This window comes from Danio aesculapii, chromosome 16, assembly GCF_903798145.1.
Source record: "Danio aesculapii chromosome 16, fDanAes4.1, whole genome shotgun sequence".
Taxonomy (NCBI): domain Eukaryota; kingdom Metazoa; phylum Chordata; class Actinopteri; order Cypriniformes; family Danionidae; genus Danio; species Danio aesculapii.
Window position 1 is genome coordinate 24,242,893 of NC_079450.1, and position 24,430 is coordinate 24,267,322.

General features: G+C 37.2%; 4 protein-coding genes across 6 annotated transcripts in view; 3 read left to right on the plus strand and 1 right to left on the minus strand.

The window, feature by feature from the left end:
- klhl32 (kelch-like family member 32) overlaps positions 1 to 820 on the minus strand; it is a 34,568-nt gene extending 33,748 nt beyond the window's left edge. For 2 of the 3 annotated variants that reach the window (XM_056475942.1, XM_056475944.1), the window contains exon 1: positions 628 to 820. The gene's annotated coding sequence lies outside the window, so the exon portion shown is untranslated. The remainder of the gene's footprint in view (positions 1 to 627) is intronic. The other variant, XM_056475943.1, reaches the window with a different exon arrangement.
- A 4,208-nt stretch (positions 821 to 5,028) lies between these two features.
- calhm6 (calcium homeostasis modulator family member 6) lies at positions 5,029 to 10,524 on the plus strand. Its single transcript, XM_056476268.1, has 2 exons — positions 5,029 to 5,611; positions 9,566 to 10,524. The coding sequence occupies exons 1-2, from the start codon at positions 5,072 to 5,074 to the stop codon at positions 9,992 to 9,994; spliced, it is 969 nt and encodes a 322-aa protein (XP_056332243.1). The 5' UTR covers positions 5,029 to 5,071; the 3' UTR covers positions 9,995 to 10,524.
- A 3,205-nt stretch (positions 10,525 to 13,729) lies between these two features.
- On the plus strand, positions 13,730 to 17,380 carry LOC130243178 (calcium homeostasis modulator protein 5). Its single transcript, XM_056475259.1, has 2 exons — positions 13,730 to 14,426; positions 16,165 to 17,380. The coding sequence occupies exons 1-2, from the start codon at positions 13,869 to 13,871 to the stop codon at positions 16,552 to 16,554; spliced, it is 948 nt and encodes a 315-aa protein (XP_056331234.1). The 5' UTR covers positions 13,730 to 13,868; the 3' UTR covers positions 16,555 to 17,380.
- Positions 17,381 to 18,644: 1,264 nt separating this feature from the next.
- Positions 18,645 to 23,697, plus strand: rwdd1 (RWD domain containing 1). Its single transcript, XM_056476246.1, has 7 exons — positions 18,645 to 18,809; positions 19,360 to 19,425; positions 19,521 to 19,651; positions 21,152 to 21,295; positions 23,006 to 23,138; positions 23,229 to 23,291; positions 23,395 to 23,697. Exons 1-7 carry the CDS (start codon positions 18,737 to 18,739, stop codon positions 23,505 to 23,507), a joined length of 723 nt encoding a protein of 240 aa, XP_056332221.1. The 5' UTR covers positions 18,645 to 18,736; the 3' UTR covers positions 23,508 to 23,697.
- Positions 23,698 to 24,430: the final 733 nt, after the last annotated feature.

Genomic DNA, 24,430 nt, shown 5'->3' on the forward strand with positions numbered 1-24,430 from the left:
GATGGAGGAGAAAAAATGAGGTAAAGACATGCATAAGAACAATAAAACTAACATTCATGACACAGTGTGACAGTTATTTTCTCGACAGCGTTGACTTGTCACTCAAATGGTCCCATCCATCATCTTTAGCCTGTCACTGACCTACTTAACCAGAGTACACCCTTAATCCATCAAACTAAAGGTGACAGTTTAAGATAACATTAACGTCGCGTACAAATTAAACTAAAGTGTAGGCATAATTATTAAAACTATAGTTATATTAACATGCAGGCCAATTTTAGATAGTTTGTTATTATTGTTTCGATATATAAAACAATACGTCACGAACACAAATAAATGCTGCCACGACATTTATATTGGAGTGATTGGTCGAGAGTCCCTACACAATTACTTTTAAACCCCAACTGTCAAAGGTCTCCTAGCAACAGGGCAGAACCAAGAATATTTGGGCAATAATAAATATAATCCTCACTGAAGACCCGCCCAAAGGCAACCTTGTGACATTCAGCTGTGAACTGCTTCGGTATATCCTTTCAGCATCCGTCGGTAAACACTGTCTGAACGTTTCTGTTTGTTGAAAAGATATGATAAACATACAGACATCCACGGGCTAAAAAGCGCACGCACCCTGTGTACCTTCGGTTCCAGTGTCCTCTTCTCTCGGTCGAACTGGGTTTATCCGTCGCCGGGTCACTTGTCAACTTTGACTGACCTCAAATAAAATACCTGCATCGACCCCGAGAAAAAACTGTCCGGAGACAGGGGGTGTTACTCGTTATGTCTGTGCCCGATGCAGCTGAGCTACTGTAAACGCGAGAGTCTTATTCAGTCCCCGCCTCTTGCGGTCACATGCGCGGGATCATGTGTGTCCATGAGGCGCCGAATATGAAGTACGAACTAGAGATAAAAACATTGTGCGATTCTATTTCAATTAAATTACAGTGAAGCATATTTTGATATCACATTTGTCTTGAAGTGGTAGTTCACCCAAAATATAAATTCATCAAAATTTAATCAGTTTAATACCTTCCACAATGTTCTTAACCTTTGAGTGTTTTACAATATGATCTTAAAGAGCCCATATTATGGGTTTTTGAAAATGCCCTTCCATGTAGTGTGTAACATAGCTCTAAGTGAAGTGAAATATACAGCTAAGGCTTAAATCTGTAAGTGTACAGTGTTTAAAACTATTGATTCATCTATAAAAGAGTCGACTCATAGTGCTTCAAACGAGTCGTCTTGATAACGAGTCATTAGGTGTTTCGCGATGACGCAGCTACGAAACACAAGTAGTTGGGCGCGCAAACCCGGGAGATTTGAAACCTGCGGCCCCGCCCACTAACAGAAAAAAAAGTCACACACACAGAGAGACACACACAGAGAGACACCGGTCGAATGAAGTCACGCTGTGCAGATGGATATTATGGACAGTCTAATCAAAGATAAAACATCAGCAATATAGCCTAGCCTTGAGCAGTTCTGAGTGCTTCTGAAAACTATATGCTTTCAAAGAAGACTTCATCAGTTTGTTAAAGGAAGGATCAGTATAGACTGTCAGAACATGGATCAGTGCATCATAGATCAGTTTCTACCCCCATTTCACCAGTGTAAGTAAGTGCGATTAAAATTATTGCCTCGTTTACTCTAGCTTGCAAATTATGTATTTAGTTGTGTTTTGTTACTTGTAACTGCGTGTACTGTATCAGGTTAACTCTTTATATTCTCATATCGCGTGTAAAGCCACGTTGAAAACGCGACGCGTGCCGCTTTGATTACGGATCGTCAGCTGTTTACACACATGCAACGGACAAGTTTCAAAATATTTCAGCTCAATATTATTGTCTCCTCGTGTGTGTAACGCACGGGTATTCGCGGATATAACTGAGCGCCGCTCCTCTATGGACGCGCCGGCCCTGTGTGTGTGTGTGTCTTCTCGTGTGTGTAACGCACGGGTACTCGCGGATATAACTGAGCGCCGCTCCTCTATGGACGCGCTGGCCCTGTGTGTGTGTGTGTGTGTGTGTCTCCTCGTGTGTGTAACGCACGGGTATTCGCGGATATAACTGAGCGCCGCTCCTCTATGGACGCGCCGGCCCTGTGTGTGTGTGTGTCTGTGTCTCCTCGTGTGTGTAACGCACGGGTATTCGCGGATATAACTGAGCGCCGCTCCTCTATAGACGCGCCGGCCCTGTGTGTGTCTGTCTCCTCGTGTGTGTAACGCACGGGTATTCGCGGATATAACTGAGCGCCGCGCCGCGCCCTCTCTATTCAGACGCTCCTCCATGGACGCGCCGGCCCTCTGTGTGTGTGTGTGTGTGTGTGTGTGTCTCCTCGTGTGTGTAACGCACGGGTATTCGTGGATATTACTGAGCGCCGCGCCCTCTCTATTCAGCCGGTCCTCTATGGACGCGCAGGCCCTGTGTGTGTGTGTGTGTGTGCGTGTGTGTGTGTGTGTGTGTGTGTGTGTGTGTGAAAAGAGCAAAACACTGTGACCTCCTCGCCAATTCTTGGACTTTTGCTCAATAAAATAGTTAGTCGTCAGTATTTTCTAGTCCATCGTCTGTATTTACATTCACCCACTGGCAGCCAAAATCCACTATGAAGCGTGTGTGCACTGTGACTACTTTTATATTGTAGATTAGCAGCTGGGCATTTCACTCTCGCGCTGAAGCCTTGTCCGTGTCGACCAATCGCAGCAGGCTGTCATCGGTCCAATCAGCGCAGATTAGCTTCGCGCTGAGGAGGGGTTTGGGAACAAATGAATCGCTGAACGATTCATATGGGAGTCGCTGGGATAATTAGGTAAAAATAAATGCAGATTATAAGACAGTGAAAGTGTTTTTTGACCTTGCATGCATATTAGACTGTTGTTGGAGACCCTTACAACCTAAATATGACCCTATTTCATGTATAATATGGGCTCTTTAACTGATCACAAAAGAGTAGGCTACTAGTTTTTTCTAATATGGATGTCGATGGCCACCGGTTTCCGACATTTTTTGAAATATTCATCCATTCATTCATTTTCATTGGGCTTATAGTCCCTGATTCAACAGGGGTCACCACAGCCGAATGAACCACCAACTACTCTGGCATCTGTTTTACACAGCAGATGCCTTTCTAGCTGTAATCCAGTACAGTACTGGTAAACATCCATTTACTCTCCCATTCACACACACTCATACACTACAGCCTTCAAAATATTTTATTTTAAATATTTTGACTTATTTTTGTTTTTTAAAAACTAAACTTTATAATGATTAAATAAGGCATCAAGGTGGTGCAGTGGGTAGCACGATCACCTTACAGCAATAAGGTCACTGGTTCTAGTAAGTTGGCATTTTGTATATTAGAAGTATATTAAATTTGTATATAGTAAATATACTAGTATAAAAATAAAAATAGATGGCACAGTGGCTCAGTGGTTAGCATTGTCGCCTCTCAGCAATAAGGTCGCTGGTTCGAGTCCTGGCTGGACCAGTTGGAATTTCTGTGGAGTTTGCATGTTCTGCCCGTGTCTGTGTGGGTTTCCTCTGGGTGCTCCAGTTTCAAAGACAAGCTCTATAGGTAAATTGAATAAACTAAATTGGCCAGTGTGTATGTGAATGAGTGTATGGATGTTTCCCAGCAGTGGGTCATGGCTGGAAGGGTATCCACTGCATAAAGCATATGCTGGAATAGTTGGTGGTTCATTCCGCTGAAGCGACCCCTGATACAAAAGGGACCAAGCTGAAGGAAAATGAATGAAAAATAAAAATAGTATTTTTTAAAACCCACTCTGTCTGCACCAATAGCCTAGTGGTTAAGTGTGCTGACATATAGCACTATGGTGCTCGCGGTGACCAGAGTTCGATTCCCAGCTCAAGGTCCTTTGTTGACCCTTCCCCTCTCTCTGTTCCCAATGCTTTCCTGTCTGCAATCTCTACTGTCCTTTCCAAATAAAGGTGAAAAACTCCTAAAAATATATATATATATAAAAAACACTCACAATTTCTACCCAATATATTAGAGGCCATTGAATAACACTTTTTTAAATTGAAAACTGTAATGTTTTGATTTTTCATTTAGCATGATGAGATTTAGATTTTGGAGCCCTTAAAATGTAAACATTTTTAAAATGGGCGACATTTTGTGCATGCATAATTCACGTTTAGCATCTTACATGCGTGTGTGAGGAGATGCCTCTTTTGCTTCTGTTTCTAGGACCTGCTAGTTTCTAGGACCTGTCAGTTTCTAGGACCTGTCCATCATACATAAATGGTCCAAGCCAGTCTGTGAGCAGAGTGTAAGCTGACTGCGTTTACAGCCATGGTTTTATTATCTGTATCTGCAATAGACTGACATACAATACAAACAAGTAAAACGGTTAGCTTACACAACATTACTTTAAAAACCTATAAATGGCTATTTTGTAAATAGAAGTTAGTCTCATTTGCTAAACTCCCCTAAATATATATTTAATTTAAATTTATAGTTTTAAAGTCTGGCCCTTAGCTTTGAGGCCCCCTAGTGGGTCCCTGCAAAACTGAGAACCACTGTAGACTGTTGATACAGTGGAAATATGTGGCTTCACACGTCACCGAAGGTATGGTGTTGCATACTGTAGCCAAATTAGTTTTCAAAAATGGTTTGTTTTTTAGTTTCTGATAGTTAACCACGGATGATTTTTTTTCTTTTTATACAAACAGCACGTTGTATGTTTTATTGTGCACCCATTGTATTTGACACTCAGACTGACACACTCACTTGGGCGGTACCTTATCAAAAGGTAGGCTACACTTTTGTACAGTAGCCTACAGGTGGACATTATAGCCTACCTTTAGGGTACACTTTTGTACCTTTAAGTTTCACTTTTATACCTTTAAGGTATTGTATGATAGGCTACATGTTTGTACTTTTTACGTGTTAATTTGTGCCTTTAGGGAGCTGTTAGGAAGAAAAAATTTACTTTTAAAAAGGTACCGCCCTAGTGACAGATTGTGTAGCTACCTCTATTTCTCACTGCACTCATCAGTCTCATAACGGAACTGAGTGTGTCATTTCATAATTTGACGGTTGTCAGCTAGCAGGCATGGATAAGTTGAAATCTTTGTTCAGCTTCACTCAGAAGCAGGAGACCAGTTTAGGATTCGGACTTATTTCTATCATAACTGTGGGAAGCGAGCACGTCTTCTCGGTCTTTGCTTTTAAGTGCCCTTGCAATGATTGGAACTTCGTGTATGGCAACGTCTGTCTCCTCGTGCCCGCGGGTGCACTGCTCATCCTAAGTTACATGTTGAGCAACAAAACATGGAAATTATTCACCGGTGTCTGCTATAGGAGATCGAGACTATGTCGCTTTAGTTATATATTTGGCTTTCTGTGCGTTTTTCTTCAAATCACGGTGACTGCAATGGTTGCACCTCTCAGCTGGGTCGCAGTCGCTTTGCTTAAAGGAGAGTTTTTCGAGTGCTCAATGACTGGCGCCAACTTTACCCTCTTCAGACGTCACATTTGCAGCGATAAGTATCCTCACTGTCGGACAGACCTGGAGAAGTTCCCCTGTGATGGCACTGGAATCCCGCAAAGTGAGAAAGCAGCTGTTCTGTCCCTCATACGAGCAGAGTCACAGGTGAGCAGGCTCCGGCAGAGAAGTTGTTGACTTGCTTGTGATGAAATCATTTCACCTTTTGTACTAAAAAAGTATTAAGTTTACGAAGAATAAAGTATTTGAATTAATTACAAAACATAATTCAGCATTTGAAAAAAAGGGACAACGTATTATATGGGTAAAAAACTGAGAAAACGAGTATAATTTACCCTGCTGAAAAATCCTGCTTAAACCTGCCTAGGCTGGTTGGCTGGTTTAAGCTGGTCGACCAGCCTGGTTTTAGAGGGGTTTTGGCCATTTCCAGGCTGGTTTCCACCATTTCCATTTAGCTGGTCAGGCTGGGTGATGACCAGCTAAAACCAGCTTGACCAGCCTTGGCAGGCTGCGAGCCCAGCCAAAACCAGCTATGTCCAGCTTAAACCAGGCTGGTCAGGTTGGTTTTAGCTGGATTTAGCTGGTCATTTTCCAGCCTGACCAGCTAAGACTAGGCTGAAAATGGCTGAAAACCAGCCTGGGAATGGCCAAAACCCCTCTAAAACCAGGCTGGTCAACCAGCTTAAACCAGCCAACCAGTCTAGGCTGGTTTAAGCTGGATTTTTCAGCAGGGTATGTATCTATTTGAAAAGTTATTTGTTGTGAATGCTTACATCAGGTTATTTTGTTCATTATGTTTATCTAACAGGAAGCCCTTAAAAACTTCACTTCCCTTTTTGGGAAACTACTCAGCTTCATATATCAAAAGTTGTTAACAGCTAATCATGTTTATGTAAAAATGTTTGAATGAACTGTACAATTTTAGCAATTGGTCTCTAAATGCAAGCAGTAGATTTCATTTGTTGGGTTTGGAAATAGGGATTGTTCCTTAAAATTTGGCTTTCTTAACTGTACATTGAAATAAATCTAAACATATATTGTTTATTGTTGTTGTTTATCAGAATTAGATGCAAAGAAAAGTTTATTGTAAGTCATTAGAGTATAAAATTTGTAAAAATAAAAAAGTTGTAGCAGGCATCAGTAAGAAATATTTCAGTATTAAGTTCATTTATATCGCAGGTCAACATATTCTGGGGGATTCATTCATTCATTTATTCTTTTATTATCCTTCGGCTTAGTCTCTTTATTAATCAGGGGACACCGGACAGATGTAAATCATATAGGCCAAATTTGTTAATGAATTCAGATGCCAAAATTACAGCCAAGATTTTAGCCCTTTGATTGGAAGCTCATCTACTGTACCGTTCCTAATAGGAGTGGACCAAAATGGCTTTGTTTGAAACAGACAGGCCTTTCATAACATCAGGCGAGTACTAAATATCGTTCATGAGATGGATGGTTCTAAAGATATGCATTTTATCGTTAGATGCAGAAAAAGCATTTGACAGAGTCGAATGGTCCTATTTATTTGACATACTCAGCCGTTTTGGATGTAGACAGAACTTTTGTCAGTGGGTAAAGACTTAATAAGTAAATAACTTAAATTCCAAACCATTTAATCTATATTGTGGCACACGTCAGGGCTGTCCACTGTCACCATTATTATTTGTAATGACTCTGGAACCTCTGGCAATAGCAATTAGAACTCACCCATCTATAAAGGGAATTAAAATTGGAGGTGTACAGCATCGGATTTCGCTATACGCAGACAATATTGTTTTATATTTAACAAAACTTAAAGATTCGATCTTAACAAATTGAAAAATAATTTTGGAATATTTTCAGGTTATAAAGTTAACTATTCAAAGTCATTTATCCTCTTTCTTAATGAACAGGAGAGACAAAATCCAGTCATACAACACTCTTATGAAACTCCTATAGATGGATTTAGATATTTGGGAATCAAAGTTACTCCACAAGTAAAAAATTTTATCTCAGCCAATTATACTCCTCTGAAAACAGGTGAACGAAAGTTTGAACAGATGGATGTCTCTTCCTCTCACTACTATTGGAAGGGTGAATACCATTAAAATGAATATTCTTTCTAAATTTCTATATTTGTTTCAGTCAATCCCCCTGACCCCTCCTCCTTCCTTTTTTCAAACATGAAAAAGGCATTTGCTAAATTTATTTGGATTAATAGATGCTCCAGGCTTCGCTTATCACTCCTGTATCTTTCTTATTAACGAGGTGGGCTGTGACTCCCTAATCTTTTTTGGTATTTTAAGGCAGCTCAGCTGAGATTGGCATGTTTTTGGTTTGCTGGCTCACCTTGCATTCCATAGATACAGAATGAAAGAAAATGTACAGGCAATTTGACTCTTGACACATATTTATACTCTGATTCTTTAAAGAAACTCAAACAAAATGTGTCTAACCAATTTGTGAAAACCACTATTTTTGAGTCACAGGTTGAGCTGGGATAAACCACGGTACTTTCTAAATTCTCTCCAATTTGGGGTAACGTATTATTCATACCAGGGAAATCAGGCATGGGTTTTAAGCTGTGGTTCCAGAAAGGCTTAAGGAAGATATCAGATCTTTATGAAGATAATACTGATGATCTTTGAAACCTTAAAGGAAAGATTTAAAATTCCTCAGTCTTATTATTTTAAGTATCTTCAGATCTGTAATTTTATAAGATCTAAAACTCATTCATATCAGTGCCCGACCCTAAGTAGTTTAAAAAAATTGCAATTAAAGGTCCCATTGCCAAATACAAAATTTCACACTATATAGCAAATTCATTAATGCTTCCAAAGAATCTACAAATCAGAAAAGACTGGATTGGATTGATGACTTTCAGATGGATGTTACAGAAAATGAATGGGAAGAAAGTTGTGTTCATGCGCAAACATTTTCAATCAATACCCGTTACTAATCCAATATAATTGGATAATGAGAACATAAATAACACCGGAAATGTTAAATAAATTTAATAGAAATATTTTGGACATTTGTGGAAAATGTTTGACTTACAAGAGCACACAGTTCCATTGTGTTTGGCAGTGTGAGCACTTTGGAAAGAATTAATAGGTGTAATCTCTTAAGTTATTGGTAAAGAAATCCCTGTTTGCCCTAAAATCTGTATTCTTGGTCTTTTCCCACCTGCCTTATCGCTGAAGTCATATGAACAGAAGTTTATAAATCTGTGTCTATTGCATGCGAAGCACCTGATTGCCATTCACTGGAAAAGTATTCATGGTCCATCTTTGTCACTCTGGATTAAGGAAATGTCTTCGTGTATAGCAATGGAAAGATTGACTTACTTAATCAAACAAAAAAATGCACATAATTTACAAGACCTTCGTTTCTTCCTTCATTTTTTAAATAAGAATGGACTGACCATTTAGTAACCCCAAACAATGTGACTGTGTTAATGTGTGCTGTGTTTGTAATGACTAACTTTAATATATTTTTCATTTTCATTGGAATGTATGTGTTGAAATGTCAATGTCTTAATGGTATATATATATTTTTTTTTACAAAATTGCCCTTTTTATTTTTATTATTATTTTATCTTATTTTAGTTTATTTTTTATTTTCCATTTATTTGTTTATGTATTTATTATTTGCATGTGAATACATACTTTTTTATGGCTCTGTCAGGATGAGGTGGGTGTTCATTGATTGGTATTTGGTTACTAATACAGTATGTATGTATCACATTTTTCTGACACAATGAAAGTATTTAAAAAAAATAAAAATCAGGGGTCGCCACAGTGGAATGTACCGCCAGCATATGTTTTACACAAAGGATGCCCTTTCATGCTGCAACCCAGTACTGGGAAACACCCATAAATACTCATTCACACTCACACGCATACACTATGGCCAATTTAGTTTATTAAATTTACCTATAGTGCATATCTTTGGACTGTGGGGTAAACCAGAGCACCCGGAGGAAACCCACACGGGCATGAACCAGCGACCTTCTTGCTGTGAGATCTGATGTACACATCTGATGTTGTATTTTTCAATATTTATGACAATTTATAGCATGCTATTAATCATGTGATTAACTCTGTAAAATACTTGTAGGTGCTTGGCTGGATCCTGATAGCTTCTGTCATGCTGTTCACCTTCCTGCTCACATGCGTGGCCAGATGCTACTCTCCAATCAGTTACATGCAGCTAAAGTTTTGGAAGATGTACACTCAGAAGGAGAGTGACTTTTTGGACAGCTTCACATCTCAACATGCCGAAAAGCTTGCTAAAAGAAACATAACCAGTTTCTTTGAGTTAACCAAACCCATTCCTATGAAGAGTCCTCCAAGACAAGCCTGGGAGAAGGTTTCGAGGTTCTACAAGTACCAAAACATGAACCAATACTACAGCATCCTGCACAAGTATGTGTGCACTTGTGAGGACCTTGAAAACCCAGTCTCGAGGGGTTCAGTGAGGTCTGAAAATGATTTCTCAAATCCAGCAGCACTTGCATTTGTGGATGAAAGCAAAATGGTCCTTTAGATATGCACACATGCTTTCCTTTTTACTCTTTACCATGTTTTTGTGGTCAAATGTAACAGAGCTTCTATTTTTTGACTGTTCCTTTTTAAGTTTCATAGGTCTACTCTCTTTTTAACACTTTGAAACATTCGTTTTTATATTACTTTTCTCTTTGAACATTTTTATGTGAACAATACTGTACCTTTCTTATGGCAAGTGAGTCTATTTTTGAACAAAATAGTTTTCTCATACATTTGTATTCGAACCGTGCCATTTTTAGCATACAAATAAAAAATGCATTGTAATAGTTGACTTTCAATGGAGTTTACTTGTTAACAACGGTTCAGCAGGTGAACCATGCCTCACTTAACCAATCACCTACTCTCTAAAAGCTTATTTAAGGCAGACCAGCCCTCTAGCACTGTTCTTCTCATTCTCTCGAACCCACCCTCCTCTGTTTCTTTGCTTCCCATTAACAATACTTATAGCCCTTTCTTTTCTCCTAGGTTGAATTGGGGTTGAATAGGATGCCCAATCAACCTTCCTACCTGTTCGCTGTTTTTAATAATAATAATAACAATTCTTTACATTTATATGGCACTTTTCTGGACAATTTTTCTGTGCGCTTTACACATTTTTGGGGGAATCTCCTCATCCACCACCAGTGTGCAGCATTCACCTGGATGACGTGACTGCAGGCATATTGAGCCAGACCACACATCAGCTGATTGGTGGAGAAGAGACAGAGTGAAGAAGCCAATTATGATATGGGGATGGTTAGGAGGTCATGATGGACAGAGGCTAGTGGGCAAATTTGGCCAGAATGCCGGGGTTAAACCCCTACTCTTTTCGAAGGACATCCTGGTATTTTTAACGACCACAGGGAGTCAGGACCTCGGTTTTAACATCTCATCTGAAAGACGGCGCTCACTGAGCAGTATAGAGTCCCCATCAATATACTGGGGCGTTAGAACCCACACAGACCACAGGTTGAGCGCCCCCTGCTGGCCCCACTAACACCACTTCTGGCAGCAACCGTAGCTCTTCTTAGCTTGGGCGACCATGTGAGAGTTGCAGACAGCTAGCTGTTCATCCTCTTACTTCCCTTCCCCTTCATCCCACTCTTCCCTTACCATCCCTTTTATCCCCACAATAGCTCAAAGTGTGGCGTGGTCTATCCTGGTGAATAATCTTTCAAAGTTATGAAAAACATTCAGACTCTTGAGAAATCTCAGGACTTATTAGGTGTGATTTTGAGTAAAATGTTAATATGTGTTTTATTTGAATTATTTAAATAGAAATATAGCAATTTAGTGTTTTCTTTTAACAAATGGTTTTATTTGTTTTGGTTATAAATTTGTGTTATTCCTCCAAAGATTGGTTTCTAAATACTTATGAGGTTAAAACATTTTTTGTGTTGTGTAAAAATGAAGATAAACATGGCACATTTCATTCATTCATTTTCCTTCGGCTTAGTCCCTTATTTATCAGGGGTCGTTACAGCAGAATGAACCGCCAACTATTCCGACATATGCTTTACTCAGCGGATGCCTTTTCCAGACACAACCCAGAACTGGGAAACACCCGTTCAATCACATTCGCACACATACACTATAGCCAATTTTAGTAACATGGCACATTTCTGCCAGATTAGATCATTTCTTTTCTGCGATGTTATAAATATTAGCATTTTTATTTGAAATAAAAGGTAATCTGTAAATTACAGAATGAAGCACACAACTATAAATCGTATTTTCACGTGGCTGCCTAATCTCATATTTCACATCTCAAATTTCAACTGTCAGCACTTTAGTGGGGCTTTTTCATGCAATAATCATGTGCAAGTTGACAATCTCGCTGCTAAAAGCTCACTCCAAAAAAATCAATGTTCATTAAGCGCAGCCATTTGTGGTTAGCATTCAAGCTGTGTCTTCACGAAAGAAGAGCTAAGTACAATGTTTGGGCACAAGTAGAGCAGAACAGAAACTGCTGATTCATACATAAGCAGAACAAATCACTTCCTTTTTATTCTAACTAATGCAAAGCATAATGTTACAATGTAACCCCGTTGTTTAACTTAAACTTATTTTCTGTCTTAAAGAGAAATTCCTGCTTTAAGATTTTTACATTCTGTTGGGGAACCTCCATATTACAACATTGCAGTAATACAAAGCACACTGTCCTCTCCACATCTTAGAATTTTACCTATTTAAACCATGAAGCAGCATGAGATTTTAATAGTGTGATTGTTTTTGCATGACAGGTGAATGATTGTGCCTATACACATCTCTGTTTTGACTTCCAACAAACCTGATGAACTGGTTTTGGTCACGGTCCTTTACTGAGTAGGGGGAAGGAAACCAAAGATGTGCACAGACATTTTGAATACTCAGTTTGCACAAATTCACAAACGACCATGATCTTCTTTATAGTTCACTAATTGTGTCATAAGAACATGCTACAACAAAGAACTAAGCCACAATCTGCTTGCTTTTATGCTACTAATAATCAGTATATTTTCATATTAAATGACTACACAATTTGAGGATCATTTCACTATTCAGCTGCTTTTCTCTTTTAAAGGGCACACAAAAATGAAAATTCTGCCTATGTATACCCTTGACTTGTTCCAAATCAATGTGAGTTTTTTTCTGTTCTGTACAACAGATTTATTGAAGAATGTTGGAAACCTGTGACCACTGACCATTGTAAAATCATTTATGGAAGTCAATGGTTACAGGTTTCTGTTCTATTATTCTATACATATATTATAATATGAGGGAGAGCAGTGGGTAGCACCTTCCTGTTTCATCCTGGTGCTCAATTGTCCGTAGTGTATGTGTGTGAATGAGAGCGTAGGGGTGTTTCCCGGTACTGTGTTGCAGCTGGAAGGGCATCTGCTGCGTAAAACATATGCTGGATAAGTTGGCGGTTCATTCTTCTGTTTAATACAGGGTCTAAGCTGAAAAGAAAATGAATGAATGAATGAATATTATATATATATATATATATATATATATATATATATATATATATATATATATATATATATATATATATATCTTAATTTATGTTCATCAGAACACAAAAAAAAACTCAAACTGATTTGCATCAAATCAAGGGTTAGTAGGCTAAATTATGACAGAATTTTTGGGTGAACTATCTTAAAATTAGCCTTTATCCCCATGACATATTGCCTTACTAAACTAAACTTCATGCTATAAATGGGTTGCTCATGAGTCATGGATGTTAGCAAGACAAATTCCCTTTGGTCTGGGTAATTAGCTGTAAACTTTGGCTACTGGAACTGGAAAGGAGACCAGCGCTACCAATCCCACTTTCTAAACGAGGTTAGCCAGTAAGAGATGTGCAGGTAAATGCTATTTCACTCTAGTAACAAAACACCCACCTCAGACCTTGAGTCGCGGTTCGAGTCTCGCTCAAAGCAGGCAGGAATCAGGGTTGACTGCTGCTGCGCGCCTGCGCGGAGACGCGTGGGAGAAAATGCATCTATTTGGAATTCAACAAAATAATCAACATTTCCGAACCTGATATATCGTTTTTTATGTTTGTTTAACAGGGAAAGCAGCGCGCAATTAGAAACACACACACACACATACATTTTTTTTATTTTAAAGACAACATAGAAACTCCCAAAAAAAGAAAGAAAGATGGAGATGCTCGAACTCCCGTTGACGTGTTTGCACGTGTCTGAAGGAATCACTGGGGTTTTTCGTGAAATCGGATGAGCCGTGGTGAATGTCAGAGGCAAAATAGGAGGGGATAATGGAGGGTGTGGAATACAAATTGAAACCCAAGCCAGAAATAGGAGTGCCATAGACAAGTACAGATCATCTCTTTCGGTTTAGCAGTTTGTCTGGTGTGTTTTGCAAATATGGCTGTACCAAGAATGGATTCTTTTAAGACTGTTTTAAAGTTTTTCACCGATCAGAAGACTACTATTGGCTACAGCGTTATGGCTATTTTGACAATAGGCAGTGAACGAATTTTCTCCATGGTGTCTTTTCAGTGTCCCTGCACCAAAGGACAGAATTTTCCCTATGGAATGTGTTTTCTGCTTGGACCTGCTGTCGTCTTACTGGTAGTCGGGTTCTTTGTTAGTACACGTTTCTGGCGGTTATATACTGGGTGCTGTCTGAACCCTCTCAAACTCTGCCCCCGAGGAAACTTTGTGGGATGCTTGTCAGTGTTTATAAAGGTGTTGTCTGGAGCCTGCGTTGCCCCTATCATGTGGCTTACTGTAGCCCTGTTAAATGGAACCTTTTATGAGTGTGCTGTCAGTGGATTGGAAGAAATTACGGTGGTCCAAATTTTCTGCGCAGATAAGGGACCTGAATGCCAGGATCAGCTACACCGAGTGCCCTGCGGCAAATCCCAACTTCCTTCTGACCAAAATACGGAACTGCTGTATATGCTGCGAGCCCAGTCACAGGTAAGCACAAACAAAAACACATTCACATCATGATGAAATTACAATCTTCAGACAAATTAAAGCAACAAATCTCGACCAAAATTAAGCTGCAGCAGTAGAGTGGTCATAATATAATCGTAATGCATTTATTTACACACCTTTTGTAAATATAGTACATGATATAAACACTCCTTAAGTTTTATCTTCTTAATTTTGATTGATCAGTTATAGCACTTCGCCCAAAATTGAAAATGATGTTGTAGTTTACTCACCCTTCACTTTTATTCGATTTCTACGAGATTATTTAATCTGTTGAACACAAAAGAATATTTTTTGAAAAATGTAGGAAACTTGTAACCATTTACTTCAATAGTGTCCTATTTTGGTGTCCATAATAGTTTCCTATTATGGAAGTCAATGCTTACAGGTTTTCTTTTTTTCAGATTACAGGAAATGAAACAGGTTTTTAACCACTTTAGGGGGAGTAAATAGTTGTTAAATTTTCATTTTTGACTTTTTATCTCACATCTTATCACCACTATGTCATTGTGCATTCAAATCATGTTGAAAAAGTTGTATCTACAATCTTAATGCACACAAACATTACCACAAATTTGAAATTACGAGTAGGAATTGCTTTTATGCATTGAGGTTTGTAACTGCCAGTGAGAAATTGTGTAAAACAACTGATGTAGCAGCTGTATTCATGGTATGTTTAACACTCACATGGACATTCTCACAACACATACAAATACAGAAATGGGCTGCAAATATGTCAGGGGACCCCAAAAATTGACAAACCCACACCATCTTAATCCTTTAATTGCCGCACTAAGAAAAAAATAAATTGAATTGCATTACTTAACTCCTAATGTTGCTACTTAACACACTTACTTAACGCATTTTTTCTCCAACACAATTTCTTAAATATGAACCTCTACAAAATGGTTGATATGTCGGTTTATGGTAAAAGTACCGGAATTAAAACATATACTATGAAAAATCTGAAACTATGAAGTGTAAGACTAATTTATTTAATAACATAATCAAAATAAAACGTTTTTGAATACTAAATCATCTTTATTTTTTGAATTATGCCATAAAATAATTCAGATTCTCATTTTACATGTTTTCTTGTTGTTGTTTGTTTACAATAAAACCAAAATCAAGTGTAGTAGTGCAACAGCATTATGTTTGTTTTTTTGTTTTTGTAAAGCAACAATGCTTTGTGTAAACCATTATTTAGAACAGTCAAAATATGGTCAACCATTTGGTAGAGCAGGGTCCATACTGGCCCAATACCCCCATAAGTGGTTCCGTTCTCTTATCAGTTGGAATAGAATTACTTTTGCGTAGATTATGATAGAGACATTTTTCTTTTTTCCTATGATTACTGACATGTACAGGAACAATCTAAATTAATAACAGCAACCTAGACCACACAAAACCTAAAAGGTACACTATTTCAAATTTGAGTTTACAAAATAGACAACATATACAAATATTTAAATCACTTTTAACAGTGTTTTAGGAATGCTACCAAACTTTTGTGTTTACACATCTGCATGTGGAGTTGGGAAGCTTTTGAATTTGGGTAGGCAAAATCCAGGCAGAAACCCCCAAATAGCACTTGACTTTAAGAGGTTAAAGGGTTAACGTATAAAACATTTAAATGATTATTTCTTATATTGTATTTCAGAGAGCTGTGTGATCATTTGAAATAATAACCTTTTATTATATTCAACTTATTGATGCACAGATCCTCGGCTGGTCCATCATCATCACAGCAGTAGTAGTAGCGCTGATCGGGACTTGCTATAAAAACTGTGTCTCTCAAGTAAGCTACCTTCAGCTAACTTTCTGGAAGATCTACATGGATAAAGAACGGGAAAAGTTTGACACTTATGCAAACGACTATGCCACCAACCTAGCAGATCGTAACCTCAAGAGTTTCTTTGACAACAAATTCCCAGAAGCATTTCCCTTTCCGAATCACAAGGCCTGGGAGGAGATCTCCTCTATTTACACTTTCAGAAAAAGTGAACAGCACTACAGCACACTGCAGAGATACGTAGAGCGCAGCGATCGGGACTACACCCCTGATGAGCATCCTATGGTTGAGATGGACCATGGCATAGAGATGGTATAGGCTTCATGGTCTGCAGCTAAGTCTGTGAGAAAAAAAAATTCTCAGATATAATGTATGTGTGAACGAGTGTGTGAGTGTTTTCCAGCACTGGGGGAGGGTTCATGAGTTAATGTACTTTCAGTGCTGGGTTGCGGCTGGAAGGGCATTCTCTGCATAAAATATACCAGAGTAACTGGCAGATCATTCTGCTGTGGTGACCCCTGATAAATCACGGACTATGCCGCAGGACAGTGAGTGTTTCCCAGAAAATTGCCCTTAAGACTGACAGCAACTGTGAATCTTGGCAGAATGACAGTTTTGTTTGGTCGCTACAGTCTATATTGAAAGTAAATCGACTAAAAGGGTTTTTGGTGTTATGTTTACATTTAGTCAGTTAGAAGATGCTTTTATCCAAAGTTTTATGCTACTAATACAAAGTTTCTGATTTCATTAGAAAGAAACAAGCTACATTTGTGTGTCAGATGTGTAAGAGTCCATAGCGTTATTCAAACTGCATATATTTTGTACCTTTTTATACATTCGTATTAAACCAACACAAGTCTGTAGGCAGGTTTAAGTGTCTGTGATGATTTCAGTTTCAGGGTCCAATTTCCATATTGTGCGAGTGTTGCTTTTCAGGTTTTTCAAAGTAAAAACCTTAGGACAATTTTAAATTTCATTTAGTCGAGTCATTTAGCTTTCTGGGTGAATCAAGACCTCTTTTTAAAAATCTTTGCTACAATATCCATAAATTGTGTTTAATATGAATGTTAACCTCAAAGACTTCTGTATATTTAATACATGTAACTCTCATGTTGTACAAAATTTATTAAAATATACAATACTGTCACATTGTACTTGCATTCTTGAGCACAGAACATGTCAACCACAATTCTTTCCCCTGCTGGTTTTTGTTTTGAAAAACAGGAAAACCACATTCAGACTTTGACACTTAATTTGCAATTGAATATTGACCCAGCAATTAAAACAAATGTCTCTTTTCAAAATCAAAACAATGCTCTCTTTTCAAAAAGCAGAAAAATGTAATTTTTATAATATCTGAAGTGTTAAAGATGGTAAGGTGGTGGTTTCCGGTAAGTTTGTGGTGTCTGTTTCCTGCACTGCAGTGAAAGAGAAGTAGCCTACATTTTCTCAGGTTAAGATTCAGCAAAGTAAAAGAAAAGTAACAATATTAAGATGCTCATTCTCAGGTTGTTTAAAGTATCCTAAAGCATAAAAAGTATTAAAATGATATGCTCTGTTATATTCAAAATATATAAATATATCAAATGAAAAGTAAAATAAAAGTTGTACTAACAAACCTGATAAAGATCGGTTGTGGGTTATTAACGAATTATAACTGACTTTGCTGAATTATGAATGACAACTTTTCATGACCATATAGTTTACATTACTTAACATGTTTTGCAGTTATTAAATCTGGTGGTTTATAAATGTACAGATTAAAAATAACAATTAAATAGTGTTTTAAATCTGTATTGCATTATTTTATGCTTAAAACATGCTTTATTCAACTACATAATATTTAAGTTCGGCTATGTTTCTTAAATTTGTTTACATTAAATTTTCATATTAATATTGCTATGGTAAATTGTTTAAACTTAATACCCTGATGATATGAAAAGGCCTTAATTTTTCAACAATCAGTAAAGCATTTATTTTTGTCTGATTTTTGTCTTCAACCAGTGCTTGAATTCATCAATCTCAATTCATGTAGTGAAAGGTACAAAATTTGTTCAATGGGCAACATGCAAAGCTAGAATGTTAAATTAAACTATGATTCAATACTTAATAATATAAAATAAAAGACGACGTTGTGAACATTTGTTACACAAATATGTATTTGCTTTGATGGAGAAAAGGTGGAGAAAGTTGAAATGCCAGGCTACATAATCCATGCCAGAGTCAAACCCTTTCACACTTTTTACCAGACTGTAAAAACTTTTCAACCATTGTTTATTTTGTATACATTTTTTTAAATAGTTTACTATCGTTATACGAATTACATTAGTGTTACAAATATTTTAAAAAGTCATTACTTTTTGAGGGTGTTTTTTACTAGCTCATCCCGAGCTTCCAGATTCAGACATTACTGAAGATCGCAGACCACATCGATGCCGGCCGGGCCTTAGCACACGTTTCTTCCATGCAGACTCGAATCTATGGACATTTGTGACATAAAATGACAGACTACGGCGAGGAGCAAAGAAATGAACTAGAAGCAATAGAGTCCATTTACCCAGACTCATTTACAGGTAAGACTGACCGCACGCTATGTGGGTTTAATGTCCACAACTTAGCTACGCTGTCTGTTAGCTACCTAGCTTTTCACGAAACAAAGTTAGTTAAACACAAGACTGTCTCAATATCATTATAGCAATATATTCAACTGCCAAAGGTTTTTAAAAAAAGAAGTCAAACACTAATCAATGACACCAATATGTTGTCAAGCAAACGTTGCGCTTTCTGGATAATTTATTTGTTATCAATCATATTTATGTTTACCTTCTGGATTACGTGAACTGTCTACACTCTGGAGTTCATTTTGTCGGTTTCTGTTGTGGACCAAACCTGCTTACTAGCAGTAAATTAAATAATAATTAGGAAAAAACGGTTATTGTATTTGAATAGTGGTAACCACAAATTAACAATTGTTCTATGATTATCCATGGCTGCTATACCACTGTAAAAAACATTGTAGTAACACGTCATATGGTAATCATGTGTCAGACATAAACATGGTTATGTTTACTAAAATAATTCATAAGGAAGATTTCATTCATTTGTTTCTTTCGATATTTCCAGTGCTTTCTGAGGAGCCCACAAGCTTCACCATCACAGTTACCTCTGACACAGGAGAAAATGAAGAGAGTGAGTTCCCGATGAATATTATTTCGCTGAAAGTATGTTAAAGCTTGATTTTGCATCTGAAATATCCTAATGTTGCTGATTACTGTCTGTTTTAGCACTGGAGCTGACCCTTAAGTTTACATATGTGGAGAAATATCCGGACGAGCCCCCTCTCTGGGAGATCTTCTCACAGGAGAACCTGGAAGATTCAGACGCAGAAGAAATTCTAACGCTTTTGAAACAACAGGTCTGCACGTCTGATATCTTACACTGCAAAAACATGTTAAAATATGGATGGAGTGGATTTCATAGGCTGGTTTTATTAGGGCATGAGTCTAAATACTGATAAATCCTTCACTGTCTCAAAAATTGCATAATATACAGTATGGAAGGTGCTACAATTTTCATATTCTTCACAATTATTATAGGGAATGAACATGAGTGTGATTAATTAAATTTAGATTGCAGACTACATTCGCCATGTTGTTACTTTTCATGAAGGGCTGATAATTATGGCAATAGAATCATCACAGTTTGTTTTGGTCATATCAATGGCTTCATAATTTTATAGTTCATATAAATAATTATCACAACAAATGCTAAAAAAATCTATATTTCTTTAAAATTTTAATGCAGAATTTTGCTGCTGAGTGGAAGTTGCAGAAACCAGACACTTAAATGACTCTTTTATTGTCATTACAAGGCCAACAGGTCAATCAAATGCGAGGAACAACATGTATTGAAAAAATGTTTTGAGTAAACTTTTACATCCTTTTACCTTAAAAAATATCTTAACACAGAAATTAATTTATTATTTCTTCATATTAAAATGATGATTTAAAACTTCATGAAGCAAGTCTTGTTTCCTGGTTTAAGGACACAATGCAGATGTACATTTCTGTGAAGTAAAGCAATAACATTTGTAAGAATTGAATTTAAATATTCAAATTTTATTGTATTAAATTTATTATTACATTCACCTTAATTTGTGTAGCGCTTTTACAATGTAAATTGTGTCAAAGCAGCTTCACATAGAAGATCATAGTAAATTGAAACCATGTCAGTCCAGTTTTCAGTGTTGAAGTTCAGTTTAGCTCAGTTCAGTGTGGTTTAATAATCACTGCAACTCTCGCATGGTCGCCCACTGAAGCTGAGCCTGGTCAGTATCTAGATGGGAGACCACATGGGAAAGCTAGGTTGCTGCCGGAAGTGGTCTTGGTGAGACCAGCTTGGGGCGCTCAACCTGCGGTCTGTGTGGGTCCTAACGCCCTGGTATAGTGAAGGGGACTCTATACTGCTCAGTGAGTGCCATCTTTCAGTTAAACCTCTCTCTCTCTCTGTGGTGTTTAAAAATACCAGGATGTTCTTCAAAAAAAAAAAAAAAGAGTAGGGGTTTAATCCTGGCCAAATTTGTCCACTGGCGTCCATCATGGCCTCCTAACTATGCCTATATCATAATTGGCTTCATCACTCTGAAGCATGTCCAATCAGCTGGTGTGTGGCCTGGCGCAATATGACTGCTGTCGCATCATCCAGGTAGATGCTGCACACTGGTGGTGGATGAGGAGATTCCCCCCAAAAATGTGTAAAGTTTTGAGTGTCTAGAAAAGCCTTATAAATGTAAGGAATTGTTATTACTATTATTAAATGCAAAAGCACAGAAGCATTTCCAGTTGCTTTTCTTTGCATGAAATGAAGTTGAGACTAATCAAAGGCTATTAACAACCTCTTCTTTCTTTTTTTGAAGGCCGAAGAAAATCTGGGAATGGTGATGATATTCACATTAGTGACCGCTGTGCAGGAGAAACTAAATGAAATAATCGACCAGATTAAAAGCAGACGAGAAGAGGAGAAGCAAAGGAAACAAAAGGAGGCCGAAGAAGCTGAGAAGGTCTGTTTCAATAGTAATCTTTTTTCACCTGAATATGGTGTACTAAATATACTGATTTATGACATGAAATTCAGGAGACAAGGAGAAGATCATTTTAAAGGGACTTCACCCTAAAAATTCATTCATTAATTAATACTTAATTTTAGCCCATCCAAGATGCAGGTGATTTAATTTGTTTTTAAATGGAATTGAACATTAATCCTTTGTAGGGCACTCCTTGAAATATATCAGAGTGTTACAGGGTGTTATTATGGTTATTTGCCCAATGAAGGGTTAAAGAAGATTTTTAGCTAAAGCTGTAGTCTGTTTAAAAAAAAATACAAGTCAGCATCTACCAGCAGGGGGCATGATAACCTAAAAATACAGACTTGCTCAACTGGATGTTCCTAATAAATACTTGAAATAAGATTGTTGTAATGAATGTGACATGGTCAGCAACATTCACTACTACTCATAACCAAGGCCACCAGTCATTTGAAAGTGTTAAGGTTACTTTTGTTTCAATTGTGAACGCAGTAAAAAGATTCTAATGTGCTACTATTGATGAATAATTGAACATGTTTTTATAAATATATTAATATATATATAGAGGGATTCATATATTTATATAATATATTGATTTACTTACAAAAATACATATTGAGAGTGTTTCCAAGTAGTGTATTGTATTGTTTAATGCCTTTACATATGAATTTATGTATTTTGTATGATTTCAAATAAAAAGGAATACTTATTTATGACCCAGGACCACAAACATTGCCTTTTATTGCCAAAAATACATTGTATGGGTCAAAACGACAGATTTTTCTCATCGAAATTTATGTAAAGATCATGTTCCATAATGATATTTTGTACATTTCAGACTGTAAATATATCAAAACTGTAATTTAATTAATAATGTGCATTGCTAATGACTTGATAAGCTTTTGATTGATTTTTCACATTATTTTGATATTTTTGAACCCTCAGATTTAGAGTTGTATCTCGGCCAAATATTGTTCTAATGTAACAAGCCATACTTCAGTGATTAGATAAGATTCGACTTTATTGTCATTACACATGGACAAGTACAAGGCAATGAAATGCAGTTTAGGTCTAACCAGGAGTGCAATAGCAGCAATGGCAGGATACAGGTATAAGTTATAAAGTGCAGTTATAGAAAAACTGGTGATATTTACAGATGAATGTACATTATAAACAGGTTGTATTAACTATGAACAGAGATTTACAATAGATGAATACGTGTACAGGTTGCTATTAATAATCGGAGGTATCAGATAGATATGAACACATGTACAAATGTATATGTACAAAGAGTATGTACAATTCAAGATAAATGAGTAAAATAAATAATAAATAATGCAGTGTTTATGGGAAGTGTAAGTTAAAAGGAGAGAGTGAGTGTGTGGGGGGGGGGGGTCTCAAAAGAGTCTCAATTTGGGGGATGGGGGGGCAAAAGAGTCTCAATTTCAATAAACTGCTGTAAATTTGATTGATTTTTGTGGCCCTCAGTCACATTTGTATGATAAAGTATTTTTAGTAATATTGAAAACATTAACTGGTGGGAAAAAAATCCTATAACTTTCAATTATACCATCAAGACATGATAAAAAACGTTGCACAATAGTGTAACTACATTTTTTAATAAAGTACAAAGGAAAGGTTTTTTTTTTTTTTTTTCTTGGCTGATGTTTGTCTTGTTCATCCCAGCAAGCCTTTCAAGGCACCGTGGTCACAATTGAGACCTTCTTATCATGGAAAGCTAAATTTGAAGCAGAGATGACAGAACTAAAGAAGAAAAGGCAGAAGGAGGAGGAGCAGTCAGGCAAGAAAAAACTCACAGGTCTGCATCTAACCTGAGATTAAAAACTTGAAGAGGAACCACCTTTCGTCATGCTTCTATGCTAATATATTCATTCTTTTTCTGTAACAGGAAAACAGCTCTTTGAGACAGACCATAATCTTGACACATCAGATATCCAGTTCTTGGAGGACGGTAAGTGTGAAGTCACTTACTATTATTATTTTAATAGAAAGTTACATGGGATGATGTTTGTATTTTTGCGATCATCCTTCATACTTGCTTTCTTTCCCTATAGGTGGGAACAGTGTGGAAGTGGACGAGTCACTTTTTCAAGAAATGGATGATTTGGATTTAGACGAAGATGACCCAGATTTCGACCCGCTGGACTTGGGTAGCGATGAAGACTGAATCCGACGTGAATGATAAAGACGCCAACATCTTCTGTAGCAGCCTTGTGGACCAGGACTTGAGCTCAACTCTACTAAACACAAACTCTTCTGTCACTACCATCTATGATGCAGCGTATTTTATGATAACCTCCAAACATATTGTCATTTGTACAACTATTGCCATTAAAAACCATTGACTTGTTCTCTTATTCTGCTGAATGGCTTCATTTACACTGGAATGAGGATGAGGTTTCCCAGAGATGCGTCTCCAGAGTTTTTTACTGTTAATTATTTGTGAGCCTGGACAACAATGTTGCGCAGATACATTTTTGCAATTAGAATGGTTGAAAATAATTGATTTCCTTTATGCCAACAATCATTAGGATATCAAGATCACGATACATGAAGATATTTTGTAAATTCCCTACCATAAATGTATCAAAATTAAATTTTTGATTAGCAACATGCTTCACTAAGCATTTTATTCGGACTTTAAAGGCACATTTCTCTGTATTTAGATTTTATCTAAACCTTCATATTCCAGATTGTCAAAAAGCTGTCAAAAAACAAATACTATCCTTTCCTGACCAACCATGGATAAATGAAAATCTTATTTATTCAGATAAATCTCAATCTCAAAGAAAATGGCCCTAATAACTGATTTGGTGGTCCAGGGTTGCATTTTTCCACTATATGAAAACTATTTCAAAAAATGTATAATTGAGTGAAATTAAGTTCCTGTAATTTCCTGTAAGTGTGTAAACCTGAGCAGGCTTATTTTTGTAATTGTAAATAATTATTTGTCCCTCTGCATATAACCCATTGAGTTCAACGCTATTCTAGGCTAGGGCTGAATGATAGGGTCAAGTTGATCAACTATAGATATCTGTCCAACTGTAGTAAATGAGCTGATCATTAATTAGATCAAAATCTTTACACACC